The sequence below is a fragment of the Crocodylus porosus genome, unplaced genomic scaffold (genome assembly GCF_001723895.1).
Source record: "Crocodylus porosus isolate Cpor-Errol unplaced genomic scaffold, CroPor_comp1, whole genome shotgun sequence".
Lineage (NCBI taxonomy): Eukaryota > Metazoa > Chordata > Crocodylia > Crocodylidae > Crocodylus > Crocodylus porosus.
In genome coordinates, this window is record NW_017728886.1 from 330,794 (window position 1) to 356,336 (window position 25,543).

Sequence of the window (25,543 nt, forward strand, 5' to 3'; positions counted from 1 at the left end):
GAGCTCGTCTCGGCCAGCGCAGGCTGCGCGCCGCGGGCCAGACCTGCCGCAGAGTTAGAATTTCAGCCAGAACGTATCTTCGCTAATAGAAATGTCAAATAATGTCACGCGTCGGGTAGGTAGCCCTGAATAACGGGTCGCCGCGTCTCTCCCAAGGGCCCCGGGCGGAGGCTGCCCGGCCGGCGCTCGGTGCCTCCCCGTCAGCTCAGCTCTTCATTCTGGGCCAGGTACTTGACACGTGATATTATTTAACCTTTTAAATAGTAAATATATATTTCTGGTGGAATTATTGCACTGCAGCGTGTCTCCTTCATTACTAGCAGCTTTTAACAGGGAACTAGGAATAAAGAACCAGCTTCAGCCTCAGTGAGAAACGGCAGTTTTTGCCTTTCAGCCACACTGTTTCCTAAACCTTGCCTTCTTGCTTTTTGTTAAATGACAGGTGGCCTTGATCGGCTCTGCCTTTCTCCTGTGTACGAGGCCCGGCTGTGCAAGTAGCTACCTGACCATCCCCTTATTGACTGGTGTGGAGGATGCCTGCAATGAACACCTATCGTGTTGAATAGCGACTGGTGAAATAACGATTAATGCGGGGGGATAGAGTTCATCTTATATGTATGATCTTGTCCCTCACCGTAGGGTTTTTCTCTTGCATTGAAAAAGGTATTTCCAAGACATTGCTAAAGAAGTACCATAAACTTTCTAGTCCACAAAGGGTTGTGGAGCCCACAAAAAGTAAGGCGCTGATTGCTGGGTATGGACTGCCACGAGTTTTCTGCCTGTTCTGCACCCTTTGACCTAACAATTATACCCCTGTTTCTATAGGACTGATCTCATTCAGGAAGGCTTTCTTTTCCCAGCATCCTTACCTGTCTTCTCTATTTAATTTTTTTTTTTTTCTTTTTGCTGTATGGAAGTAGACTTCGATTTCATCATCACCATTTGTGTCATTCAGCACAAGTGTGATGCTGTTATACTAGCTGCCTGAGAAAGTGGGCAGCACTGCAGAGAAAATTTAAGTCTAAAAACAATCCCTCCAATGGTTTGGCATCTGAGGAAAGCTAACTTCCTTGTGCAGCCCAAAGGATTTTAAGGATAGCAAGGATAGGGCATAAGATTATCAGTAGGCAAAAGTGAGTTGGGTGGTCACAAGCCCATGAAGAGGTGAAAAGTGAAGCTGGTGTGCTAAAACAGGGGTGAAATCATAGGGTCGTAGACACCGAGGGCTGGAAGGGAGCTCAGGGGTCACATCTAGTCCAACCCCTGCTCCAAGCAGGACCAGCCCCAACTGCATCATCCCAGCCAGGGCTTTGTCTACCGGGGTCTTCAAAACCTCCAAGGATGGAGACTCCACCACTTCTTTGGTAACAGCGCTTCACCACCCTCCTCGTGAGAAAATTTTTCCTAATATCCGACCTCAGCTTTCCTTGCTGCAGCTTGAGCCCATTGCTCCTTGTCCTGTCATCTGCCCCCACCGAGACCAGCCCAGCTCCAGCTTCTGTGCAGCCCCCGGCAGGGAGGTGGCGGCTGCCATTCAATCCCCCTCGGTCTTCCCTTCTGCAGACTCAGTCAGCCCAGTGCCCTCCGCCTCCCTCGCCAGTCCTGTCCCCCAGCCCCCAGCCATTTTCATTGCCCTCCGCTGGGCTCTCTCCAGTGTGTCCACATCCTTTTTGCAGTGGGGGGGCCTGAAACTGGACACAGGACTCCAGATGTGGCCTCACCAGTGCCGAATAGAGGGGAACAATCATGTCCCTCAAGATCCTTTCAACAGTGCTGTGGTCTGCCACGCAACGTTAGCCTTGTTAGGCGTGGAAAGATTCGCGAGATAAACCCAGAGATTTCAAACAGAAATCCAGAGTCTTAAAAACATGCTTTGGTCTTTCATAGTTCTTTGCAACAGAGCAGTTGCTCTCTTATTTTCCTGTAGTTAAAAGAAAAAGGACTGACCTGGCATTTTCTGAGGGGTGCCTTGAACTGAATGAGAGGGGACTTGAGTCTAAGGGGGGCAAGGATGGCTGGACCGCAGGATGAAGCAGGTGATTCCCACGACGTTGGCCAGGTCATGCGGGAGGAAGCTTCCGCCAAGCACTTCCTTGCATGGTGTTAGCAACCCACGAGTACAGAGGATGTAGTGTCTTATTAGGGCCTAAGGAGCTCTGGCCCCATTTTTTTCTAAGTATGAAAAAAAAAATCTCCATCCAAATATTCCTGAACAAACTTGCTCTTCATTGATGATAAACCATTTTAAAAGTTTGATAACCTCATAACTGTGGAGTCAGGAGACGATGCTTGCACGTTACCCTCCCTGTCCTGTGGAGAGAGAGAGGGGGGAGAGGCATCTGTTTCCTTCATTAAGTAGCCTAGACTAGCCTATAACGAACAGTTTAATTGTTGGTGCTATCTATCCTGTACACTTGATAATACTGAAGATCTCTTTACAAAGGCTGTTCTTCCCCAGCGCAGGGAGGAACGGATGGCAATGAAGTGAGCTGAAGCCAGGTGTCCAAACTGTGCTGCAGACTTGTGCTTGGCACAGACCGGAAGCATCGTTAAAAGTATGTTTTGCTCCTTTCTAACTGAAAAGGTTGAAGGACGAAGGAGCATCCCCTGACACCGCTGGTTTTGCTGCCTAGAGGAGAGGTTAGCGATGAAGATGTCAACACAAACCACATCACAAATGCACACAACCGTGGAACGGTTTGAAAACTGCGTCCAGCCCAGCGCTGTGGCGGGATACGTATGACTTAACCTCTCTCATTTTTAATGCCTGCGATTATTTTGCGTGACCCCCCGTCTGTTTTCCTCAGGAATGCAAACCAAACTAAACTGGGCGTATCCTGGCAGCAAGGCAGCAGGAGCCAGGGTTTGCATGGGTGCTTCCCACGTAGGAAACAGTCTTTCAAACACCTGGATTAGAGGTGTTCAACTGTAACCTGTTCACCAGAGTACAAGGAGGTCCTCAGGCTTTCACCATTGGAAAGCCAGCTGCAGGGGGTCAGCAGCTAATGGTCTGGAGGGTGGGGAACCTGCTGAAGGTGATGAGCAGGGAATGAGGATGAGGATACAAAGCAGGTAAGAGCTCCAGGAGGACAGGATGTAGTGTTAGGATAGGCACAGAGCCAGAATGGTCTCCTTCCTTTAGACTCGTAGACAAGGAGGGCTGGAGGGGAGCTCGGGAGGGCACGTCTAGTCCAACCCCTGCTCGGAGCAGGACCAGCCCCAACTACGTCATCCCAGCCAAGGCTTTGTCCACCCGGGTCTTCAACACCTCCAAGGATGGAGACTGCACCCCCTCTCTGGATAGCTTGTTCCAGTGCTTCACCCCCCCCCTTGAGCGAGTTTTTCCTAACCTCCCTTGCTGCAACATGAGCCCACTGCTCCTTGTTCTGTCGTCTGCCCCCACCGAGAACAGCCCAGCTCTTTATCCAAAGGAAGACAGAAGGTTTTGGTTTCTTGTCTGGTTTGGGTATTGTGGTTTCATTCACTTCAAAGCTTCACTGGAAGGAACAAAGCCTGAAGCCAGAGTTGCCTCCCTTTGCTAAGGAAGCAGGGCCAGGAGCCTGCTTCCCTCGCTCTGAAAGGAAAGGCTGAAATGAGCTGAGCTGATTCACTGAGAATAAATTAACCATGTGCTTTTGGTGTTAATCAAACGTCCAAGAAATGGATGTGATGCAGGATCTACGTGCTCCTGTCGGTCTCCTCTCGGCTGCACTGCTCTCTCATCAGCCCAGTTGTTCTCCAGTTTCTCCCAACCACGGTCAGTTTGTTTCGGCCTCTCCACTTTGTTTCTTTTGAGCCTCTCTCCTGTAATGAATACAGGAAAATCTAGGAAAGCAAATGAATTGCTTGTTTAGCAGTGGAAAGTCCTGACGTGCTCCAAAGGGAGACTTAAAAGTATGTCCAGGAGAAACAACTTGTCTATGAAGAAAGAAACCAAGCAGGACGGATTTAGTGCAGGGTTTTATTCAAGGCCTTTAAGCTTTCTTGTTCCTCTGCTACCACCTGTCCTCCCTGACATACTCCTTTAAAGATGCTCAACCTTCTTCTTGCTGGAGAATCAAACCCCCGGTATTTGCTGTTTCATGAAGTCGGTGCTTCTGCCGCTTTTTGGCTTGACCAGCACCCCCCAGGATGCCATACTCTTGGGACAGCTCATTAAAACTTGGGGCATCTCGAGACAGGCCCTCCCATCACTAGTGTATGTTAAGCCTATGTGGCAGAGGGGATGTGAGTGGGAGAAATGAAGTAGGCAAAGGTGGGATGTTCCAATTTTATTTTTAGTAAAACACGGTGGGGAAAAAGTGCTTGGGGCTGTCTAGATAAGGATGCACTGGGCAGCAATCTGCAAAGGAAAGAAGGGCTGAAGCAAATGCCCTTGTTAGGTGTACTGGGGAGCTGTTGCAGTTAATAACTTTGCTCTTTAGTACAGCTGCAATGTAGAGAAACTTGAGCGAGTCTGGGAGCTTCAGTCTGGTTCCAGGGAAAGGTGAAATTTCACCTGGCCAGTGGATCTCCCCCACCTCTCACTGCTAACGCCCACGTGTGGGGGAGCACGCCGAGATGGGCAGCCTTTCTCCGTGCCTTTCCTGCTCTGCTAATCATTTTTATTGCATTCGCTAGCACTGACCGCTGGGGATCTCTTACAAACCACCCACGTTCATTGTTTATAGACATCCAAGAAAAGTAGGAGGATAGCTCTACAAACATTTGGGTTTTTCAGTGCTAACTGACAACTTCTAGCAGATAGCATCATCATTAAAACAGTACAGGAACTCTTTTTTTTGTGTGTGTGTGTTGCGGTACGTACCTCGTGTGACGTCCAGCTCCTCAGCTTCTCCCGGTACTCCACGGCTGTGAAACATCCTCAGCCTTTAAAGAGACAATAGTTAAGTGATAATTCCCACAACTATACGAAAGTTCATTTCTCCTTGGTCATAACCTTGTTTATTATATTAGGTGCTGTGGGCATTTAAGGGATACGGAAAACTTGACAACAAGCTCTGTGATGGGGCATTGGCTTTTATTATTCTTGTGCTGAGAAGGACAGTAAGGAAGAGAAATACGACTCTCTAAAAAGCAAAGCATGCAGCAAATTGTCCCAGGTGGGGTAGGGGAGGATGGCGAGGGCACCTAGCCTGGCCCCAGCAGCCTTACCTGGGGTCCCAGGAGTCTCCCGGGGCTGCGGCAGCAGTGGTCCAGGCGTGCCGAACCTGGCCAGTAGCCGGAGAGTGGCTGTGGCCAGCCAGGCACCAGTTTCGGGTGGCACACGCTGCCACACCATGCACTGCCCCGCTTCTTTTCTCTGCACTTTTTTTAGACACTGGGGTTTGCAACCGCGCTGCAAATATGCAGCGCAGAGAACCGATTCACATGCTCCATGTGCATTTTGAGGCACCGCAAAGCGCACGTTCCTGCTCGTGGGGATGCAGCCAACAAGTTCTTTGCACACCTCTGCAAAACATTAGTGCTCGGACCTATTCTGATAGCAAGGACCCACCTCTGACCCCTCTGCAAAGTACTCGCTGAGTACTCTAAACATCTGACCTGTGCTTTAATCATTACTTTCATTCTTTAATTTTTATGGTGGCTTTTGTGAGGGAGGTTGGGTTTTTTTGCCTTTTGGGAAATGTAGCCCACTCCACTGTTTTATAAGTCTCTCAGTGTTGAGACTTTTCAAATTTTGAAGGTTTCACTCCATGCCAGCTTTTCTGTTGCCCTTATTGGGCCTATTCTTCCAATATCCTCTGTAATATACATAATTTGTGGGGGCTGGACCCAATGATCTGCAGCCCCAACAGCCTATGAAAATCTATATTTACATCAGTCTAAAGTGAGCATCAATTTCTTACTAAACCAAGATGGTTGTGCTTTGCACTGCCATAATGGACTACACAAGACCTATTCGTTAATCTCCACGAAATAACTTCTGGAAATTTCAAAGTAGCCATGAATTCAGCGTGTATTATCATAACTTACCCTTGGAAGGAAAGTTGCTTTCTTCTTTCTGCCCAGCAGCCATTTACGATGCTGCAATTCAACTCACTGTCTCCAATTTAGCGTTCATATATCGTTTTCACTCGTTCTTCCACTTTCTTTTTTTAATGAATGAATATCGTTACAGACACATTAGTGGGCGATAGACCGAACAAAACGTTACTCTCAGTGCACTGTAAATATGAAGAAGTCCTCATTCTTGCCCGAGACAGAGCCGTATAACTGCCACTTTTCAGCAGTTGCAGCTACAGTATTCCAGCGGGGAGACTCCCTGCAGGGAAATGCTGGAAGCCATGAGGCAGCACTGAGGATTTATTATTAAAATTGACCTGTAATTCTTCTTAATTTCCCTGGCATGATCCAAATTCCCACGACAAACTGGCTAATCCTCCTATTTTGTTATGGCACGTGCTACTCTGCACAGGCAGGGAGATGCTCCAAGTCCGTCTATACTTATTTTACAGTTCTGCAACTTCAAGGGATTTAAATAAATACACTTCTGCTGGTGTCGATGAGGGCAGACTCTGACCTTTAGAGACTACTTCCATACGAGCGATAGTTTGTGTGGGAAGGGGAAAAGGCTAGTTGCGGTTTAAAATCTCACAGTGGTTTGAGTTTAAGATCTCACGATGCGTTTTCAGGGCTGCCGATTTATTTTCACCCCATAACTACCTGTTCCTGGTGGCACTGACAGGTCTGTAATCCCACCCAGCTTCCTCCTGGCTTGTTTTGGTTGTTGCTGTTTGTTGAGGGTATTTTTATTTTTGTTCTTAAATCCGAACTGTTTTAAGGACTGATGTCTTGCACGTGTGTGTGCTCACACACGCATCATTACCGCTCTTGTTAGTTTTCACGTGATACTAAATGAAAACACATCAGACAACTAATGTGGCAAATATAGAAATAATCAGCCTGCTGCTATGAATAATGAAATCTTTTAAACAAGTACTTGCAAAAATCATTCCTCTCTTTGGAATGAATACCAAGGCGCTTCCTCTCGGTGAAACTATTTAGCCTGTTGAAGGGTTCGGCTGATATATGAATGGGCTGTACAAGCGCGGTCCTGTTGCTTCTCTTGGATCCAAGCAGGTAGACCCTTGGACCCACATGGTATTGTATTTGGTAAGACCCTGTTAAAATGCAGATCGCTTTGTGTTAAGAGCTGAAACATGTACCATGTTCAGCTTTTAATATAAAATGTAGCCGTTAATGACGAATGCTATTCGTCTAATTTATCCTTTTTTCCCCCTTTCTTAAAAGCTTTTTTTTTTTTTTTTTTTTACAGTTGGACAAAGAGAACCTACAAATGTGACTCTAAATGAAGAGAAAGCTGAAAACAGAGGTTACACAATCAGAAACAACTGATGAAGCTGGTGTGAAAGAAGCACAGATTGGTGCTCAAGATGCTTGGGGATAGTTACCATCGGTGGAGGAAAAAGTAGAAGAGATGGAACAGCCCCGTGAACCACAATCTAACAATGTTGCATTTCAAAAGTTTTTTTTTAAAAAATGTATTAGATTCAAGTTTACTGGGAAAAAAGCTAAGACCAAAAAAAAATCTGAACCTGTTCAGTTATTGATTGTAAAAATAGAAGACAAAGTGGCCGCAGACGGAGCTGGAGATCATGAAAAAGTCAAGCTGGAAAAGGTGGAAGCAGCAGACTCATCCTGTCGAAAAGACTGAAGAAACAGCTGAGCGGGGCGAAAGGAAAGATTAATCTTTTCCTGAAAAGTGCAAAGAAGCAAGCAGAAGGGAGCAGGAAGTCAGAGTGCCAGCGGGTTCCTGATCAGACACGAGGACAGGAGATGAAGTCCTAGGGAAAAAAAAATAGCTGGACCTCAGGGCAGGAATAAGTCTGAAAGCTATGCAGGCACCAGCTGCATCAAACGGCAGTCAGCGCCCGCTGTTAGGCTTTTGTGAGCAAACCCAATAGAAAAAAAATCAGTGCAAATATATGAAGGGGGAAAATGGGATGTAGGTGGAAGCCATGTTGGTGTGAGACAAAAAGAAATGCAAAAATCTAAAACGCTCGGTTCCAAAATGATACCTTTTATTAGACCAACTGAGAAATTGCAAAAAAAATATCTTCCGCGAGTTTTCGGGTGCATGTGCCCTTCATTAGGCTCAGGGAAAGTTCAAGATGGCAAAAAGTCCCTGTATGTAGGAAATAAACTTCATTTTTGCACAGAGGGAGCAGAGCCTGGGAAAAAAATGGCATGCATAAGAGGGTGCTCCAAGTACAGGATTTTGTAAGGTTGTTATAAAACGTGGGAGGGGAAAAGCAGGATTGACATTTATATTGTGAACGATGTTCTGACACTGTTAAATAATTCCTGAGTGGAGGTCTAGTCTTTGCACGACTGAGGCAACAAACTGGTAAAACTGAAAGAGTCTCAAGGTCTCAAGTTGCTAGCCATACATATATATATTTATTTTTTATCCATTCTAGCAAGCCCACAAACAAAGAAAAATGTGTGGGTTAGGTCTGTTCAAAAGGAGAATTTTCCCACCAAACTTGAATATTTCCAAAATCTGATATTTATTAGATGGTTGTATTTCATTTTCCCATCTTCATAGGAATGGGAGGGAAGGGAGAGTTTAAAAGTTTCCAAGTCGAGATCTTAGATGCGAAGTTGAGATTTGACATTTAAGATTTAAGTCATTTAGATTTAAAATGGTAATGATTCCTCTCCACAGGAGAGCTTAAAATAGGCTGTCAAATGACTTCTGGAGGCTTACACTTAAAAATGTCTAGCCGTTCTAGTAAAATTGCCCCCCTGCGGCCACAGACTTCAGAGCAAAATCCTATCACGAGGTTAGACTCTCCGTGAAGAAAAGAGGATGTCTATCAACATTGTTAAAATTGCTCAATAAGCTTCAATGAAAATGAAAATAAGATGAAAGGAGCATGCTGGTGACCACACTTGGAAAATTCTTAAAGCTTGATTTTGTTTTGTTTTCTTTTTTTTTTTCCAAATGCCAGATTGAGAACAGAGGAGGGGAAATGCTCCCTGCTCCTGGGCATATGTCTTTAGGGAGTGCTTTCATGTCCTATTGGTATTTGGTGTGAATCTTTGACATGCAGCAAATTGGTCCATATTTGAAAAGTGCAACCTCAACCCCAGCTCCTATGTTGTTTTATTTTTTTGACTCATGCTCTTGGAAATAGCATATGCTTAAATCACAGGTGTATACCTGCATGACTTTAAAACAAAGCTTGTGGAGAATCCTGATGGGATGCGAGTGTTGCTGTTTCAGGCAACCTTCAACAGCTGCCAGATTTTCTCATGTTTTCGGCTTTTTTCCAAACTGGAGCATTATGCTTTGCATAGTTATATGTCTATATTAAACCTAATTTGACTTTAACATATTTTTTTCTCTACCTTAGGGTTAAGAGTGAAACAGCGTACGCTTCCATTAGACAGCATATGTGATGCTAAGTGTTGCGTGACCACAGGGAACCACAGTGAGCAAATTATAGCAAGTTACAACTCCTCTTTGCGAGTTTCCACTTGCTAGGTGCTCACGCTGCGATCAAAAGGTGTGACTACAGCTCATGCAGGTGTACCCAAGCTGGCTTTAAACTAACAAGTACAGACACTGCTACCTAAAGATAGGGTGACCGTAGCTGCCGGCGTGGCCGGAACAGACCCAGATGCCCAAGCCTGGTCCTGGGCAGTCGGTCAAAAGTATTGCAGAGCAGGGGATGTTGTTTGAATAGCCTTGAGAAGCTGCCACAGAGCACAGCAAAACCCCCGGCCTCCTCTCCTGGCTCCAGCCTGAGCCCAGTCTGTTTCCAGTGCTGACCCACATCAGCAACCCCCAAAACTCAGGGACCTCTAACCACTGGCAGCCGTGGCCCAGGGGCACTGGGTCCTGCTCTCTGCAGCTGTATCAGGTAGTGCCCCCCCGCCCCCTCCCCGTGTCCACACACACAAAGCCAAGGAAGAGCTGGGAGGGAACAAGGTGGACACCACAGAAATCATCAGGAATAGGGCTGGACAGGACCTGGAGAAGTCACTGAGGCCTTGTCCTGCCCCCAGGAAGCTCTGCTGGACCCAGGATTGGCAAAGGGGAGCACGGGGACAGCCAGCCCAGCTACAGGGGTGGCTGCACCCTGCTTCTAGCCACCTCCTCCATCAGTGGGGGCGGGAGCCTTGGGGACCTTTTTGAAGTCCCCAAAGCAGGTGAGCATCCCTGGCTGCGTGCTCAGAGGCATGTCCCCTTCTCTTCCAGTCGCTGCTGCTTTCCCCGCTGTGAGGGGAAGCTTCAGAGCTGCTCCTGCCCCCTCAACTTAGCTGGGAACAGTGACAGCAATCATGGGGAGGATGCATGTACCCCCCAGAAGCGGGGGTGGGGAGCCTGCCCCTGTCCAAGCTCAGCCCCTGCACAGCCCAGCTGGAGCAGGCAGCAGTGCTGAGACAGTGGGAAAAGCAGCCGGGACAGGTGAAGGATGGAAGCAAGAGGAAGGGGAGGAGGATTTTTTCTGCTTCTGGTGACTTCAAAGCCCCCAGCGGTTCCAGTCCAGACCAGAGGGAAGGTCATCTAACCTGCCCCAGAGGAGTATTTAACCCCCAAGGTGCGGCTTCCACGTACCACAGGTAGGAGCGGGCATGTGGGCACATAGTCAGAGAGAAGCAGGGCTGCAAGGGAGCTCCAGAGGTCACATCCAGTCCTGAGGCAGGATCATCCCTGTCCAAACCATCCCATGCAACCATCATCTAAACTCTACGTAAGACTACTCTCAACCCTGACACAGCACAGACCTAACACCCAAACCTGCCACAGGGGAAGCAGGGGGACCACAGCAGCCCAGCATCCTGCTTCTGTAAAATGTCAATATATGCTCAAAAGGGTCTGGGTAGGGGGCTGTGCCCCCATTACCAAGGCAGGCAAATCCCCCTCGTCTGCACCAACTTGACCACGGGGTACAATTCCTTCCTGACTCCACGTACAGCACCAGTCTGACCCTGAGCAAAGGGGCAAAACCCTCCAGCCAGGACCCCCGGCTTCGCTCCTACCAGCAGAATCGGCACAGCGCAGATGAAGTCGCCAGTCTGACCTGTAGCCAACACCCAGTGCCTCTGGGGAGGCTTAAAAACACCCCGACACACTCACAAAGCGCATGTCCCCTTCGACCTCCTGGTAAATCGCTCTCACGCCCGCTCCTAACGTAGCCTGTTCCAGGCCTCGGCCACCCTGTCAGAAAGCTTATCCTAGCATCTAAGCCCAGTCTCTGTCCAGCCCATTACCGTCTCAGCCTGGGCCAGAGGACCTTGTCCTCTTCTGGCAGCTTTGCCGGCCGCTCTCCCATCCCAATGGGCTCTGAGGGTCACATCCTTACCAAGGAGGGGCAGAGATCATGGACCAAACCCTTGCCGGGCACCGATGTCTCAGTGACCATCTCCAGCGGGATCTCGCCTGTATTCTTCTGGTGCTGCGATCCCTGGCCTGGCCATAGCTCTCACCAGGGCTCTCCCTTTGGCCGCATTTGGTACTGGCAGCTGATGGATGCTTTCAAGCACCAGCCGCACCATGAGCGCTGGCCCAGTCGGCACCCACCTGCCAGCAGCGCCCATGAAGAAGCCCAGATGTGAGCAGCCACAAAGGCTGAACCTCCACCTGAGCCAGACACAGCTGTTTGCATCCCCAAGTCAGAGGGGCTGAGCACCCTCAGCTATCCCTGCAGTCCGTGCCATCCTCCCCCTCCCTCCTGCAAGGAGAGCAGCATAACCACTGCGGGAAGTGAATGCTGACCGGCCACAGCAGGACGCTCCTGCCATGCAGAAGACCCCCACGTGCATTGCAGCTTGCAACCTTCAGTCAGCTGCAGTGAGTGCCCCAGGGGACTTGCTGAGCTCGGGAATAGCAGACAAATCCGCCTTTTCCTGCTGGAGAAGTGGCTGCCAGACCCAAGTTGCAGGGCACCCGGGAGCTACGGGCTCTTTGCTGGGTGTTAGCTGGATCCACCAGAGAGCTAGGGACTAACCTGGGACTCCTTTCAAGGCACTTCAGCCTTTGGGTTTTTACATGAGAGGAAAGCTGCCAGTCACCCCTGCCCCAGAGCGGGAGGTTTCCAGGCGAAAGGCTTCAAAGCCAGTTCCCGACCCAGCCTGGGCCCTGAAAGCCAACGTGCACCCCCCAGGAAGGAAGAGACCCTCTGCTGCCACCAGAAAGCTTTTATTTTATATCAACTCAAAAAAAAAAAAAATAGAATTGCAGGGACTGGACCCAAAAGCTGTGTGAAGCCCGGTTCAGGGGTAGCAGGGATGAGGCTGCCAGCACACTGTCCACGGGGCACGAGCCACACATTGAATCATAGAAATTTAATGTTGGAAGGGACCTTGGGAAGTCGCATCTAGTCCAACCCCCGCTCAGAGAAGGACCAGCCCCAACTACATCATCCCAGCCAAAGCTTTGGGACACGTGCGCTGACAGTTTGGGGAGGGAATAGAGGGGCACCCACCAGGCAGGAGAGGGCTGGGATGTCCCCGTGAAGCGTCAGTTCACCAGCTCCCTGCATGCTGTCTTCCTTCTCCCCAGCTGGTCTTCGCACCCACGGGGAAGCTTGAACTGTGCCCAGCGCCAGGCCTTGCGATGACTTTTTGAATCACCGTAGCACCCTGGGGTCCTGCTCGAACGTCCAGGGCTCCACTGCACCACAGCAGCGGTTCTCCAGGTGCCCCGTGGAAAATGCCAGCTCTCAGCAATTCCTCCTTTGCTGGTTACGGAGAGACTAGCACAATTCTGTGGTCACAAGGATTCCAGGCAGACCACAGCAGGGCAGGATGGCTTTGACACTGGATTTGTAGTTGAAAGCTCGGGGTGTAGCTGGCAAGGTGTGCAAACGCCGACACGCTAACAGTGCTGCTACAAGGATCTCCTGGGTGCCTTAGCTCTCTGGCTGAGGACTGCTGTGCTGGAGGTTGTCAGCAGGGCCAGGCCCAAAGAAACTGGGCTGACAGTATGAGAGGAAACACGCAACCAGCAAAAGGCAGCTGTGTGTGGACTGCTCCCTCAGCCTGCTTTGCCCAAGCAGGCTAAGTGCCTATTTAAAAACAGGAACGGATAAAGCCTCTCTGCCAGGAAGCTGCTCCTAATGCTTCCTGCTGGAGGGGCACCCTTGCGGGGAATGCCTGGCTGGTGCAGAGACCTGCAGGCGGAGCCTTCTCTTTGGGCAGCGTTAAGTGCATCGATGCTCCTGTTCGCTCCACATGTAAGGAAGTGCACTTTGGACCGACGAGGCTGGGATAAAAGTGCTGCCTCCCTGCATCACCTGGGGCTGTTCAGAGACTGAGCGCCTACAGCCCAGCAGAGACTACCTGAACGCTCAGGCCGAGAGCCTGTCCCCCCATGCTGAGTCCAGCATCAAAGGCCTGAAGGCAAGAGATGAAGGGGGACAGCTGGAGTGCACTCAGCTCCTGGATGCCTCTCTGCATACGTGCAATCTGAGGACACAGCTCTCTTCAGCCATCCCTCTGCCTCAGACCCAGGCACTGCTTCAACACGGATCACTAGAGGGTGGGAACCAGGTTTCCCCGGGGCCATCTCCCCTCCACACACACCAGGGAGGTCAGTGGCTGCACCTGGGACCCAACGGACTGTGCCATCTCTATCCAGGCTCGGTCTCCCAAGAGCCACAGACACTCTCCCATCTCTGCATCCAGGCGCCATACAGAAGCGTGCCGTGTTGGTAAGTCCAGGGTCTCCCTACCAACCCATCAGTTTTATCCCCTTTCACAGTGGAGCAGGTTCAAAATGAGAAGGGGGCCTGTGGGAAGGTCACTGTGCTCCTTCACAGGGAGCTCCTCTCAGCTTCCAGCCATCTGACGACTGAAGCTGTCATTAGTCACCGCCCACCCACAGGATCTCTGTTCTGAGCAGCACCCCCATGCCCAAGATCCTCTTAGTTCCCTGTCACCGCAGCCGGCGTGGACACCACAAATTCCCACCCTTGGAGCCTTCTCTGCATCCTGTGCTGCCGGCCCCTGTATGGTGCTCCTGCAGTCTCCTGACTGCAGTCGTTGCCCAGTTCGACTCTGGTGCCTTTCGTGCAACAACTGACGAGGCTCAGAGCTGTCTGCAGCACAGGCAGAGCGGCTGGAGCAGAGGCGGGCCGTCTTTGGGCTGCACTATGCACTCGGTGCCAGCCCCACCAGCCTTCACTCCACGGTCGCGCTCCTGTTGCTTCCAGGGTTCCAGCTTCTCCAGCAACGCCGCTGCTCCCAGCTGGGGTCCTCGGGTGCCTTGCTGTGGCGGGCTTCAAGCTGTCGTCACAGCCCAGGCCTTACAGAGCCACGACCTGGTGCGGGCCTCCCCGGGGCGGTGCGAACCAGCCGCCGCGACTCTCCCCCTGCACCGGCTGCAGATGTGCGGCTGCCCCCACGCACGGGCTCTCCGGCTTGTAACAGGTTTGGGCTTCCCGCCGCAGCTCTCCCTGCCCCGCTGGCACGTGAACAGCTGCCCCGAGGCAAGGGGCTGGAGGCACGCTGGGGCATTTGGCCTGCAGGAAAGGCCCAACGAATGCAAAGGGCCCTTCACCACTGGGCTGCCCAGTGAAGGCATCCCCAACAGGACGGTCCTCAGCACCAGGGGGCATTTCCTTGCGCGAGTGCGTGCGGCTGTGTGTGAGCAGGTTAGGCTTCTGGCTGAAGGCCTTGCCGCAATCCGGGCAGCGGTAGGGACGCTCACCAGTGTGGGTGCGCTGGTGTGTGAGCAGGTTGGGCTTCCAGCTGAAGGCCTTGCCGCAGTCTGGGCAGCGGTAAGGGCGTTCGCCAGTGTGGGTGCGCTGGTGAGCAAGCAGGTTGGCCTTCTGGGTGAAGGCCTTGTCGCAGTCGGGGCAGCGGTAGGGCCTCTCGCCTGTGTGCGTGCGCTGGTGCGTCACCAGGGTCACCTTCTGCCGGAAGCCCTTCCCACACTGCGGGCAGGTGAATGGGCGCTCGCCACCATGGTCGCGCTGGTGCAGCTCCAGGGCTGTGGGGTCCTTGAAGCTCTCTGGACACAGTGGGCAGGCATGCAACCGCTTGCGCAGGCGGGCTTTGAGGCAAGGGGCTGGGCTGGCGGCATGGACCCGCTGGTGTGCACGCAGGGCCAACGGGCCAGCCAGGCACCGAGGGCACTCAGGGCAGGGCAGGGGCTGCTGGCCGCTCGCGTGTGTCTTCTGGTGGCTGAGCAAGTTAGGCTTCTGGCGGAAGCGCCGGCCGCACTGCAGGCAGGCGTAGGGGCGCTCGCCAGTGTGGGTACGGTAGTGGGTCACCAGGTTGCCTTTCTGGTTGAAGCGGCGCCCACAGACACCGCAGGGAAAGGGGCGCTCACCAGTGTGGATGCGCTGGTGCGTCAGCAGGTTGGTCTTCAGGCTGAAACTCTTCCCGCAAGCCTCACATGGGAACGGCCGGCTACCTCGGTGGCTTTCACGGTGCTCAGCCAGATGCTCCTGCTGGCTGAAGTTCCTCCCACACTCCGGGCACGGCCAGGCCCCTTCCCCAACATGTGCCACCTGCTCGGCCGCTCCAGGGAGCGCCTGCCCCGGGCTCTGCCCACGTTCTGTACATGCCTCTTGCTCTGCATGGCTGCCTTGATGAGCCACAAGATCCACCCACAAGCTGAAGCTCTTCCCACAGTGGTTGCATATGAAGGGCTTCAAGGCCCCATCAACTGGGGGTGCCACGGTGCCAGGGCCCAGCTGGGTTCTGGGGAGAGCCTGGTTGAAGCCACTTGCACATGTCGGGGGTCTCTCCCCAGCGTGGCTAGTCTGGCCACCCAGGAAAGCCACTTTCTGGCAGAAGCTTTCCCCACACAGTGCACAGGGGAAAAGCTGCTCCCCCGGGGGCCCATGCTGATGCATCAGGAGCTGCTGCTTTGCAGGGAAGCCTCTCCCAGCATCAGGGCATGCATACAGCTCCTGGCTTCCAGGGATCTTCGGTGTGGGTACGGGCTGCTCAGGATCGAATTTGGCCTCCGGCTCAGCATCCGTTGGGTGAAAGGCCCCAGGCACAGTGCCACAGGACGCGAGAGGCCCTGGGCTCCCCGGGGCAGGTGGGCGGTGTGTCTTCTGGTGGGCTCGCAGGGACACGCGATCCTTGAAGCACTTGTGGCACTGGGCACAGGCGTATGGGCGGGCATCCGTATGTGTGCTCTGGTGTGTTACCAGGTTGGTCTTCTGTGTGAAGCGCTTGCCACACTGTGGGCAGGCATAGGGGCGCTCGCCAGTGTGGGTGCGGTAATGGGTCACCAGGTTGGTCTTCTGATTGAAACTCTTCCCGCAAAGAGAGCAGACAAATGGCTTCTCCCCGGTGTGGATGCGCCGGTGTGTGATGAGATTGGGCTTCTGCGTGAAGCTCTTTCCACACTCAGGGCACGCAAAGGGCCGCTGCTCTACAGCGGGGCGTGATGGCATGAGGCCCGCTGGCTTGGCGGCTGTGCCTCCTTCACGACCGGGGCCTGGTCGGGGCCTCGGCGCCCCATGAGTGCGCTGGTGGGCAGCGAGGTTGGCCTTCTGGCTGAAGCGCTTGCCACACTGGGAGCAGGGGAAGGGGCGCTCGCCCGTGTGCACGCGCCGATGGGTGAGCAGGTTGGGCTTCTGGCTGAAGCTCTTGCCGCAGGCTTCGCAGCGGTACGGCTTCTCTCCAGTATGGATGCGCCGGTGTGTCACCAGGCTCTGCTTCTGCCGGAAGCCCTTGCCACAGTCCGGGCAGCGAAACGGGCCGGCGCCGAGCTGGTGTGCTGGGCAGGTGGCTGTGGCTGGGGGCTTGCCCACACCAGCAGGCTCCTCCACTTCAGCCCTTGGCTGGCTTTCGAATCCAGGCCGTCCATCGTGACACCAGCCGCTGGACACTTCAAAGACCCTGGGGTACAGCCCCAGGGGGGGAGGGCCCTCAGGGTTCTTCTCCTCCTGCTGGACTCGGCTCACGTGCTCAGGCTTAGCTAGAGTTCAGGCAGACACACAGACAAGGTGTTAGTCCAGGGCTCTTGGCTGCAGCACATAACATTGAATCAAGGGGTACATCATTAGGACAGCCCCTGCCCTCTCTTCTCCCTCCCTGCCCAAGAACCCAACCCAGCTCAGAGCTGCACCGGCTGTCTGAAAAAATACCAAGGCAGCTGGAGTACTGCGTCCAGTACTGGGTGCTGCACTTCAGGAGGGATGTGGCCAGCCTGGAGAGGTTCAGCGGAGGGCCACCTGCTTGGTGAGAGGGCAGCAGCACAGGCCCTATGAGGAGAGACTGAGGGACCTGAACCTGTTCAGCCTTGGCAAGAGGAGGCTGAGGGGGAACCCGGTGGCTGCCTACAAACTCATCTGGGGAGATCAACAGCAAATAGGAAGAGCCCTTTTCTCCCCAGCAGCACCTGGGATGACGTGGAACAATGGTAATAAGCGGATGGAAAATAGGTTTAGGTTAGAGATCAGAAGGCAATATTTTAGTTAGGGTGGCCAAAATCTGGAACCAACTTCTCAGGGAAGTGGGCCTCGCCCCTACCTTGGGCAAATTCAAGAAGAGGTTGGATGATCACCTATCTGGGGTCTTGTGAACCCAGCATTCATTTGTCTGTGGGAGGGCGTTAGGTGAGATGATCTGATCAGGTCCCTCCTGACCCTACCTACTATAAAACTATGAAGGCCTTCAGTAACTGGCAGCAAGACAGTGGACTGTAGCCCCCTCCCTTTTTGTTCTGGCACCACTGCACTGCCAGCGCTGTCCGAGATCAGGGTCTGGGGGAGCCACAGGAAGGTTGGTACGGATACTTACCCATGCAGGAGCTTTTGGGGATCTTACTGTCCTCCAGACCCCGCTGATTCTCAGCATAAGGCTCTCCCAATGGTTCAGTGCCAAAGAAATCGCTGGGCTTGAACAATCTGTAGGCTGATCAAGGAGAGGAGAGTGCAGTTACACAGTGCAATGTGCAAGATCTCACCAAGTTACACAAACAGGTGAAATAGGACAGATGAACTTCACTGTCAATGGGTGCAAAGTTAACACCCCTGGGGAAAAATAACTCCCACCTCCACAGGTTCTGGCCTAGGTGTTACGACTCAGGAAGAGAGACACTTCTCTAAGGACATCAGCTCAACATGCAGCACCACCAAAAAGCTAATAAAAGTCTAAGCATCACTGAGACAGGAACTGAAAGCAAAACGGAAAGTATCATGATACCACTATGCAAATCCATGGTGCGCCTACAGCTTGAATCCTGTGCAGTTTTGGTCGCCGCATCTCAAAAAGGACGTCGTAGAATTAGAAAAAGTGAAGAGGGCAACAAGGTGATCAAAGGTACGGAGCAATTACCAGACCAGGAGTTATTAAAAAAAAGGCTAGGGTTCTTCCATTTGGAAAGGAGAAGGCTGAGGGGAGGATATGACAGAGGGACTATATAACCATGAAGGGTATGGACAAAGCAAACGGTCCCTAGAACGAGGGGGCAGCTGGTGAAATCAATGAGACTGGTTTAAAACTAACAACAGAAAGTATTTCCTTTATGCAGAGCATGATTAACTTGTGGAATTCATTGCCAAAGGTTTAAGCAAATAGTCCCTTTTTGAAGCTCGCTGTACTACACAGATTCGCAGATGACAGATCCACTAATAACCATTAAACAGAACAGTCAGGGATGCATCTCTAAGCAATGATGGTGGATCTTAGGGAGGGTATGACAGAGGAACAGATCACTCTAGATGCACCTTGTCCATATGCTCTCCCTGTGAAGAAGGGGTACTAAAGTCAACGGGCCCCGTGGGCCAGTCTGGCATGGGTCTGGATCAGACCTACAGACTAACCCCATACACCCGGGACTGCAACTGGGGCCAGTGTCCACTGCCCGTGGCACACAGGCCAGTATGGGACACACCGTATGGGGCATGCGCACCCACTCCAACACCCACGGGCAGCAGCCAGATGGCAGGGCTCTAGGAGTCAAATTTTGGGCACCCCTGCTCTTCTTGCCACTGTCAAAGACAGGATACCAGTATAGATAGGCCACTGTCTGACCCAGCATGGCACTGCTAATGTTCTTGTGCATGTCCAGCAAACAGACCATCATACCGGAGATGATGCATGTGCGAATGCACAAACAAACCAGATGCTAACAAAAGCCCCAGGGGAAGGTTTTCATTCACTGTGAGCCTCTACTGCCTGAAGCATAATTAAAAGCAAAAGAGTCCAAGCATCGGATTTCTGGCTGGCTGGAGTGAATTGCCAGAGAGGCGAGGTGATCAGGCTTCAACAGCAGTTCTTTTAAAACCATTCCCAACTGTTCACAGAAACACTCTGCTCCTTTATGCCTTCACCCCAGAATCTCAAAGTCCATTCACAGCATCAATTCACTATTGACTCTCCAAGCCACTGAACTGCAACAAAAACACCATTATCCTTGTACTACTGGAGCAGCTGGGACACACAGGTTCACAGACAGTCAATAAGGCATAGCTGTGAGTAAAACCCAGGAGTTTAAACCTGGCCCGCCCTCCAGCCCCAAAACCCCACTGTAAGAAGGGAGGGACGACTGCCTGGAGTCCAACAGGGCTGGTGTAACTGCGACAGACTCTCTCTCAGAAGACCTGGCAATTTATACTGAAGCATTTAAGTGCAGGTGAACAAATTCAGGATAGAACAAAACAAAAGTCAGTGTAATCTGCTTCTTAGGCTTGGCCGCTGCAAGCTAGCTGGCAGTGCTCACCTGTGCAGGGGTCCCACGGGATATCTGCGCCAGCAGGGTCCAGTTGCTCCCCAGCGCCCGGCTCTTCTCCCCGTTCAGCGTGGGAGAAGAGGGCAGGTTCAAGAGCTGGGTAGCCTGTTTGAGGAGAGAGAAGAGTCTTGGCCAGTCTGCTTCTGCCGATGTGGATGGGAGCACCCTCCACATCCCACCAGGTGCGTCCCAACGAACTAAAACCATAGCCAGAAAGGAGACTGGAAAACGGCACTCCTGCCCTCTGCCTCATTATTTCACACGGGGGCAGGGAGAAATGAGTCTCCGATGCTCACTTTGTCCTTGGCTTTTCTCCTGGCCCATGGGGCAGCGCTGGATTTGGAGCAGTGCTGGATTTGCTGGCCCATGGGGCAGTGCTGGATTTGGCCTCTAAGACTCTCCAACTCATCTAATAAAGGTCAAACAGGCATCAGGCGCCAATGACTTCCGACCATTACTGCCACGCCCACATCCAGGTCACAGCGTGGACAGCTGAACCCGGCCCTTAGCACCATCCGGCCCTTGGCACAAGGGTCACCTTCCTGTCTGCAAAAGTGTGATGTGCTTTCCACAGCATTTCACTGAGAGAGATGTGAATGTGTTGAATCTAAAGTGACTTTCTGTTGCATCAGTTGACAGCAATGAACGGATACTTTTACTTTATGTTCACAATCAACAACAGCCTTTCCCACACTTGGGGCTGGAGTCATTTATTTATGAAGACCTCAGACAAACCTAGCACCAGCCATCAGTGCTCCCCAGCACACTTCTCTTTCTGCTGCCTGCCACCTTACTCAGTGCACGCTGCAAGAAGGCAACAGGATCCTCACCCAGCGAGGCCACCAACGTGTGGTTCTCCCTCATCACATCCCAGTAGAGGTCCTGCTGCCAGGCCACCAGCTCCACCAACTCCGGGGAGAAGTTGACAGCGACATCCTCAAGTGTCACCGGCACCTGCAAAACAATCGGTGCCTGCATCAGACATGTCAGCTATGGCAGCTGTCAGACCAAGTACTCACGCGCCTGCCTGTTCCCTGAAAAAGGCCATCATGGTCTGATAGAAATGGAGTAACCAGAAAGCATGCAGGGGCAATACGGATTTGTACTTGAACTTCCCAAGGGCAGGGGGCCACAGGCTCTGCCTGCCACATGTGCCTGCAGCAGACAATATAGAACAGCATGTCCCTGGCAACTCAGCTCTCTGAGAAAGTGAACATAAAGATGCTCGGGGAGGGAGGCAAGGGACAGGATAAACATGGTGCTGCTGGCAGCCTTCGCAAGCATTCACAAAGTGCAAACCAAGTATGAAGAAACTTTGCCACGAGTCAATGACATGAAATATGGAGAAACAGGCCAGGACAATGTTAGCTTCTGAACGCCCCAGGAAACAACGAAACTATCATGGTGGTTCTCAATCTTTTCAGACTCGAGGCACCCCTCTTGGAAAATGACAACTTATTTTCACTCATTTTCTGACTCCAGAAAAATCCTGCAGCAATTCTTCTGTTGCAAAGAACTTGGACAGCCCACAGCTAGACAGAAAGTTTCTGACACTCTGGATTCCCATTTGAAATTTCTAGGTTTACCTTGCAAATTGTCTGCATGCTTAACAAAGCAGACTTTGTGTGCCACCCTGAGGCACCCTTGAAAGGCTCTCAAGGCACCCCAGGGTGCTCCAGCACCCTGGCCGAGAATCACTGCTGTACTGTAACAAGCTCCCAGAGAAACAGTAGGTCACCTCCCAGCCACATCCTACCTGGGCAGCACCCCCCACAGCCATTACCCACCAGAGACTGGTCAAGATAAGATGATCTGCAGCAGAGGATGAGAGGAGGATACTGTTTCCCTTCCTCTTGCACTGCAGACGGAGGTTCAGCTACAGATCCCTGCATCAACTGCGACAAAAGTTAGTAAGTGGGGAAGGAAACTGTGACAGGAGAAAAGCTGGAGGCAATTGCTCAGGGAGAGAGAATTTATTGATGGCTTCCTCCCTCCTTCCTCCAGGTGGGGAAGAGGAAGATGCCAGGCCAGCCCAGGGACTGCCCCACACTCAGAGTGTCCCTGGTATTGCGAGGGGGTGTCGGTTGCAGCTGTGTTGGTCTAAGGACTTTCCCTCTGCCTGAAGAAGGGTGTTTGTACCCAAAAGCTTGCAAAGAACAATTTTTCTAACCATTTAGTTGATCTAATAAAAGATACAACATTTACCCAAAAGACCTTGTCTGCCTGGTATTGTGAAGCTTTCCGGCGGCCTGCACAGATACGTCGCTCTTGGGACTTGTAGTCCATGCAAGAGAGAGGACACTCCTGCATGCAAGCACTGCTTAGCCTGCGTCAGAGAAAACGGCTGGATGAGGGACAAGGAAGGACTACACTTCCCAGCGGCCCACAGGGCAGTACAAAAACAAATCTCTTCCTCTGCCAGATAACCATTAGGGAAAGCAGAGTCTCTATCCCAGGCAGAGCCCTGAGTAGCAACGCCGCCACTCTGTAAATTCAGGTCTGATTTTCCTTCCTACCACAGCTTGTTTTAACTACTGGACATCTCTCATGACAGAGAGTGCCCATTTTAGGCTGCAAACACAATTGCTGCCATTCCTCTGGGGTGAAAGCAAGAAACTATAACCAAGCTCTGCATTTCCTGTCCTCCATGTCCATGTCTTCTGCCCAGGAGGGAAACATCCCAACCAGACTTGTGCCTCAAGGACAGCACCCAGGAGGAACTCCTAAAGCGTTATGCCATTTTGCAGAAGGACAGATTACAATATAAGATAAGGAAACAGGCTGTAACTTCAGAGCCCTCAAAAGCTGCTTTATATTCCCTTTGTTCCTTCTAGCTCATTCTAGCACTTGCATGGGGGGGGCAGATAAAGGAATGGATGTGCCCCCAAATTCCTGTGAATATTAATTTAAAAGGTTCTGGACAGAAGCCCGTGCAAAGTACCATCGTGCCTGGAAACACCTGGAAGGATGTCCACACTCATCCCTTCTCCACTTGCAGAGGATAAACCCGGCCACGAACGCAGTAAGAGGCTCTTCTCCATGGTCCACTGGTGCCAGCCAACACTGCTGTTGGAGAGCTGCTGAGGTTACCAGCCATAACCACCTTCTGCCCTTAGCTGGTAAGAAAGGAGGCAGCCTCAGAGACTCATTCAAAGTGGTAGCTCCCAACTCTCCTGGCAAGCGAGTTGCGAACAGGATTAAGGAGCTCATCCTGCTCTCACAGGGACCAGAATTACAGGAGCTACCGTGACACTGATGGAGTTAGACCACGGTGAGGCCACAGGGCTGATCCTAGCTGTAGCAGTTCTGGTTATGCCGAGCTACAGTTAAACTAAAGGTACCAAAAAAGAGGTTGAGGAAAACAGGCCTCATGACTGCCAAGTGACCCAGTAAGAAAGGAAAAAATAAAACCATAGTAACGAGCAAGAATGCAGATTCAAAAAGGAGAATAAGAAAACATGAGCTGAAAAAAACCCTCAAAGAAAAACATAAGAAATAATAACTCACTAATGAGGCAGAGATAACAAGAACTTAAGTGTAGGTGTGTGAACTTTGCAAGAGAAACAAGTAGAGATGGATAAGTCAATAGTGAGAGACAGAATAATCAGCATGATGCAAGGAACACTCAAATATAAACACAGGGGCTGCAAGACCACCAGGAACATTAATCACATACTGCTCTGCTACCTGAAGCTCTAGGAAGTTGGGCTAACCATTAACGAGACCAAGCTGGTACCATCTGAGGATGATAAACCTTTCTGAGTTTTCACCCCCAAACACTGATTCGAGTTGCTTTTCCGTATTGCCTCTGAAATCTGTAAGGCTGCTTACTGGTCTCAGACTTTGGGAATGCACAGGCCCCGCCAGCCTGTATCCCAAAAACGACAGCTCTAAGAGACCACCCGCAAAAGAGCTCCCTATGTCTTGGAGCAGCAGCACATACATGTGCTTGGGCCTCTGCACTTGCACCGCCATCCGGAACGGCGCAGTCTCCTCCCTGCAGGAGCTCCAGCACTCAGTCCTGGCCTAGCAACAGCCACCAGCACAAATGCTGCAGAACTGGAGTTCGCAGAACTGTATGGGTACTGGGGACTCAGACTCTGGGATTAAGGTCAGCAGTGGAAACCTCTGCTGCACAGGGCACAGATTTCCCCTTCCACCACCCCGAGGTCCTAGAATAAGGGGCAGGAGGAGTGAGCCAAGCATCAGGGCAGGCTCCTATAGGGGAAGCACGTCCTAGAGTACTTTGCGAAGAGCAATGAATTAAGTCCCAAAGATCCCCTGTGATTTCAGTCTTTTAACCACCCCAAGTCGCAGGTGGGCTAACTGAGGCTCAAACAGGAAGCAGCACCTGCCTGTCTCTCCCTGTATCAAGGCCCAGGCAAGGTCAGAACACGAGCCAACTCCCAATCCTTGCCCCAGGACACGCCGGACTGTGCCCAGCCACACCGTAGGAAGCCCCATGTGCGTGTACACCAACCCCACGCTGAGCTGGAGGAAAGGGAAGACGCTCAGGCTACTGAAGGGGTTAAACAGCAGTGCATGGAGAGAAAGTGGCCACAGGAAAACGGCACACTGGAAACTGAAAATCCCCCAGCTGGCCCCTCATCCTGTTTACAAAGACAACAGGGCAGGGTCCGGTATGCAGCGGGGCCTCGTCCTGGCTGGCAGCCAGGGACGGGGCTGGCTCCCAGAGGGAAAAGGGCAAAGGGGGCTGGGCTTTCTGCTGCCAGGGCAGAGCATGGAAAGGAAACCCCACATCCTGCCCCTGCAATGCCCGCGGGGCGCAGGCGGCCAGGGACCTTATTCACCCCACACATCTGCTCTTTCTCTCCCCCACCCAAACCCACACATCTCTACCTTGTCTGCGTGCCACAGCCCTAGATGCAGCAAGGGCCTGGCAGGCTGTCCAAGTACCCCTGCCATGTGCCGCTCCTTTGCGCATCCTCCATTGACAAAGCCCTCTCATTCTGCTCTGACCACCCTCAACCTTCCTGCGCCTGATCAACGGATGCGGCCGAACCCCAAGGAGAATGAGAGAGAACTTGAACTTACAAGAGGCAGCGGATGCCTCAGGCTGGAACTCAGCCAGCAGACTGGGCTGGGCATCCACGTTGCAAGGGGAACGCTAGCCAAGAGGTGTCACAGAATGATGAAACCGAGGGAAGGGACCTTGGGGGGTCATGTCCAGTCCAACCCCCTGCTCCGAGCAGGACCACCCCAGCCCCAGCTACGTCATATCAATCCGAGCTGACGGCGTTTCAGGGCACCCACCGTGTCGGGCTCGTTTTACCCCTGCTTCCTGCCGGCAAGTGAAACAAAACCACAGCCACCAGGAAGCGACTGATACGACACTGAACATCGAGGAAAGCCTCCTGCCTGGTGACGACGGCACCTCCCCGTGCTCTCTGTGCGCAGGGGCGATGCGCCTTCCCGTGGGGCGCAGGCGAACGGGCCAGTCTCTGCAACGCAAGGTCTCACCGAGACCCGCGGTGCTTAAGGGGCTTTGCTCCACCGCACCCCAGGATTTCAAAGCGCTGCCGGTCCCTGGCAGCAGTTTCTGCGCCATCGCTACAGCTTGTGGGAGCTGCTCCCAGGAGGAGGGAGGCCTCAGGCCCCCTGAAGTCAGAGCCGGGCGCAGCCGCTGCCCTGTGCCCACCCCGCAGGGCTGAGCGGATGGTGGCACGCTGTCCTCCTCGCCGCCCCGGGCTGGGGGCGAGCGCAGGGCAGCGCGACGGGAGGACAGCGTGTGCCAGCACCACGCCGACAGCCATGGAGGGGGGCACGGGCCAGCTGTCCCAACCCCCCCACAGCTTCCCAATGGCGGAGCGGCGCCCGGCAGGCACCCCGATACTGGCCACCCCACTG

The 25,543-nt window shown here is 52.4% G+C and overlaps 1 protein-coding gene and 1 long non-coding RNA gene across 5 annotated transcripts in view; both read right to left on the reverse strand.

Annotated features, from left to right (window-relative positions):
- The window catches only part of LOC109305668 (zinc finger protein 585A-like), a 29,819-nt gene that overhangs the window by 3,143 nt on the left and 1,133 nt on the right, over positions 1-25,543 (reverse strand). Inside the window, exons 1-5 of one of the 4 annotated variants that reach the window (XM_019528728.1) lie at positions 21,881-24,414; positions 20,506-20,629; positions 19,667-19,780; positions 17,743-17,856; positions 14,611-16,918 (exon numbers count right to left, since the gene is read on the reverse strand). In XM_019528728.1, coding sequence (XP_019384273.1) covers positions 14,611-16,918; positions 17,743-17,856; positions 19,667-19,780; positions 20,506-20,629; positions 21,881-21,985 — 2,765 coding nt within the window. In that variant the 5' untranslated portion in view covers positions 21,986-24,414. Of the gene's footprint in view, positions 1-12,167; positions 16,919-17,742; positions 17,857-19,666; positions 19,781-20,505; positions 20,630-21,462; positions 21,785-21,880; positions 24,415-24,730; positions 24,851-25,543 lie in introns of those variants that run through there. The other 3 variants (XM_019528711.1, XM_019528702.1, XM_019528719.1) reach the window with 3 other exon arrangements.
- On the reverse strand, positions 3,360-5,996 carry LOC109305784. Its single transcript, XR_002099714.1, has 3 exons — positions 5,977-5,996; positions 4,808-4,869; positions 3,360-3,918 (listed from the first exon to the last, which is right to left on the reverse strand). It is a non-coding gene; the product is annotated as an uncharacterized LOC109305784 (long non-coding RNA).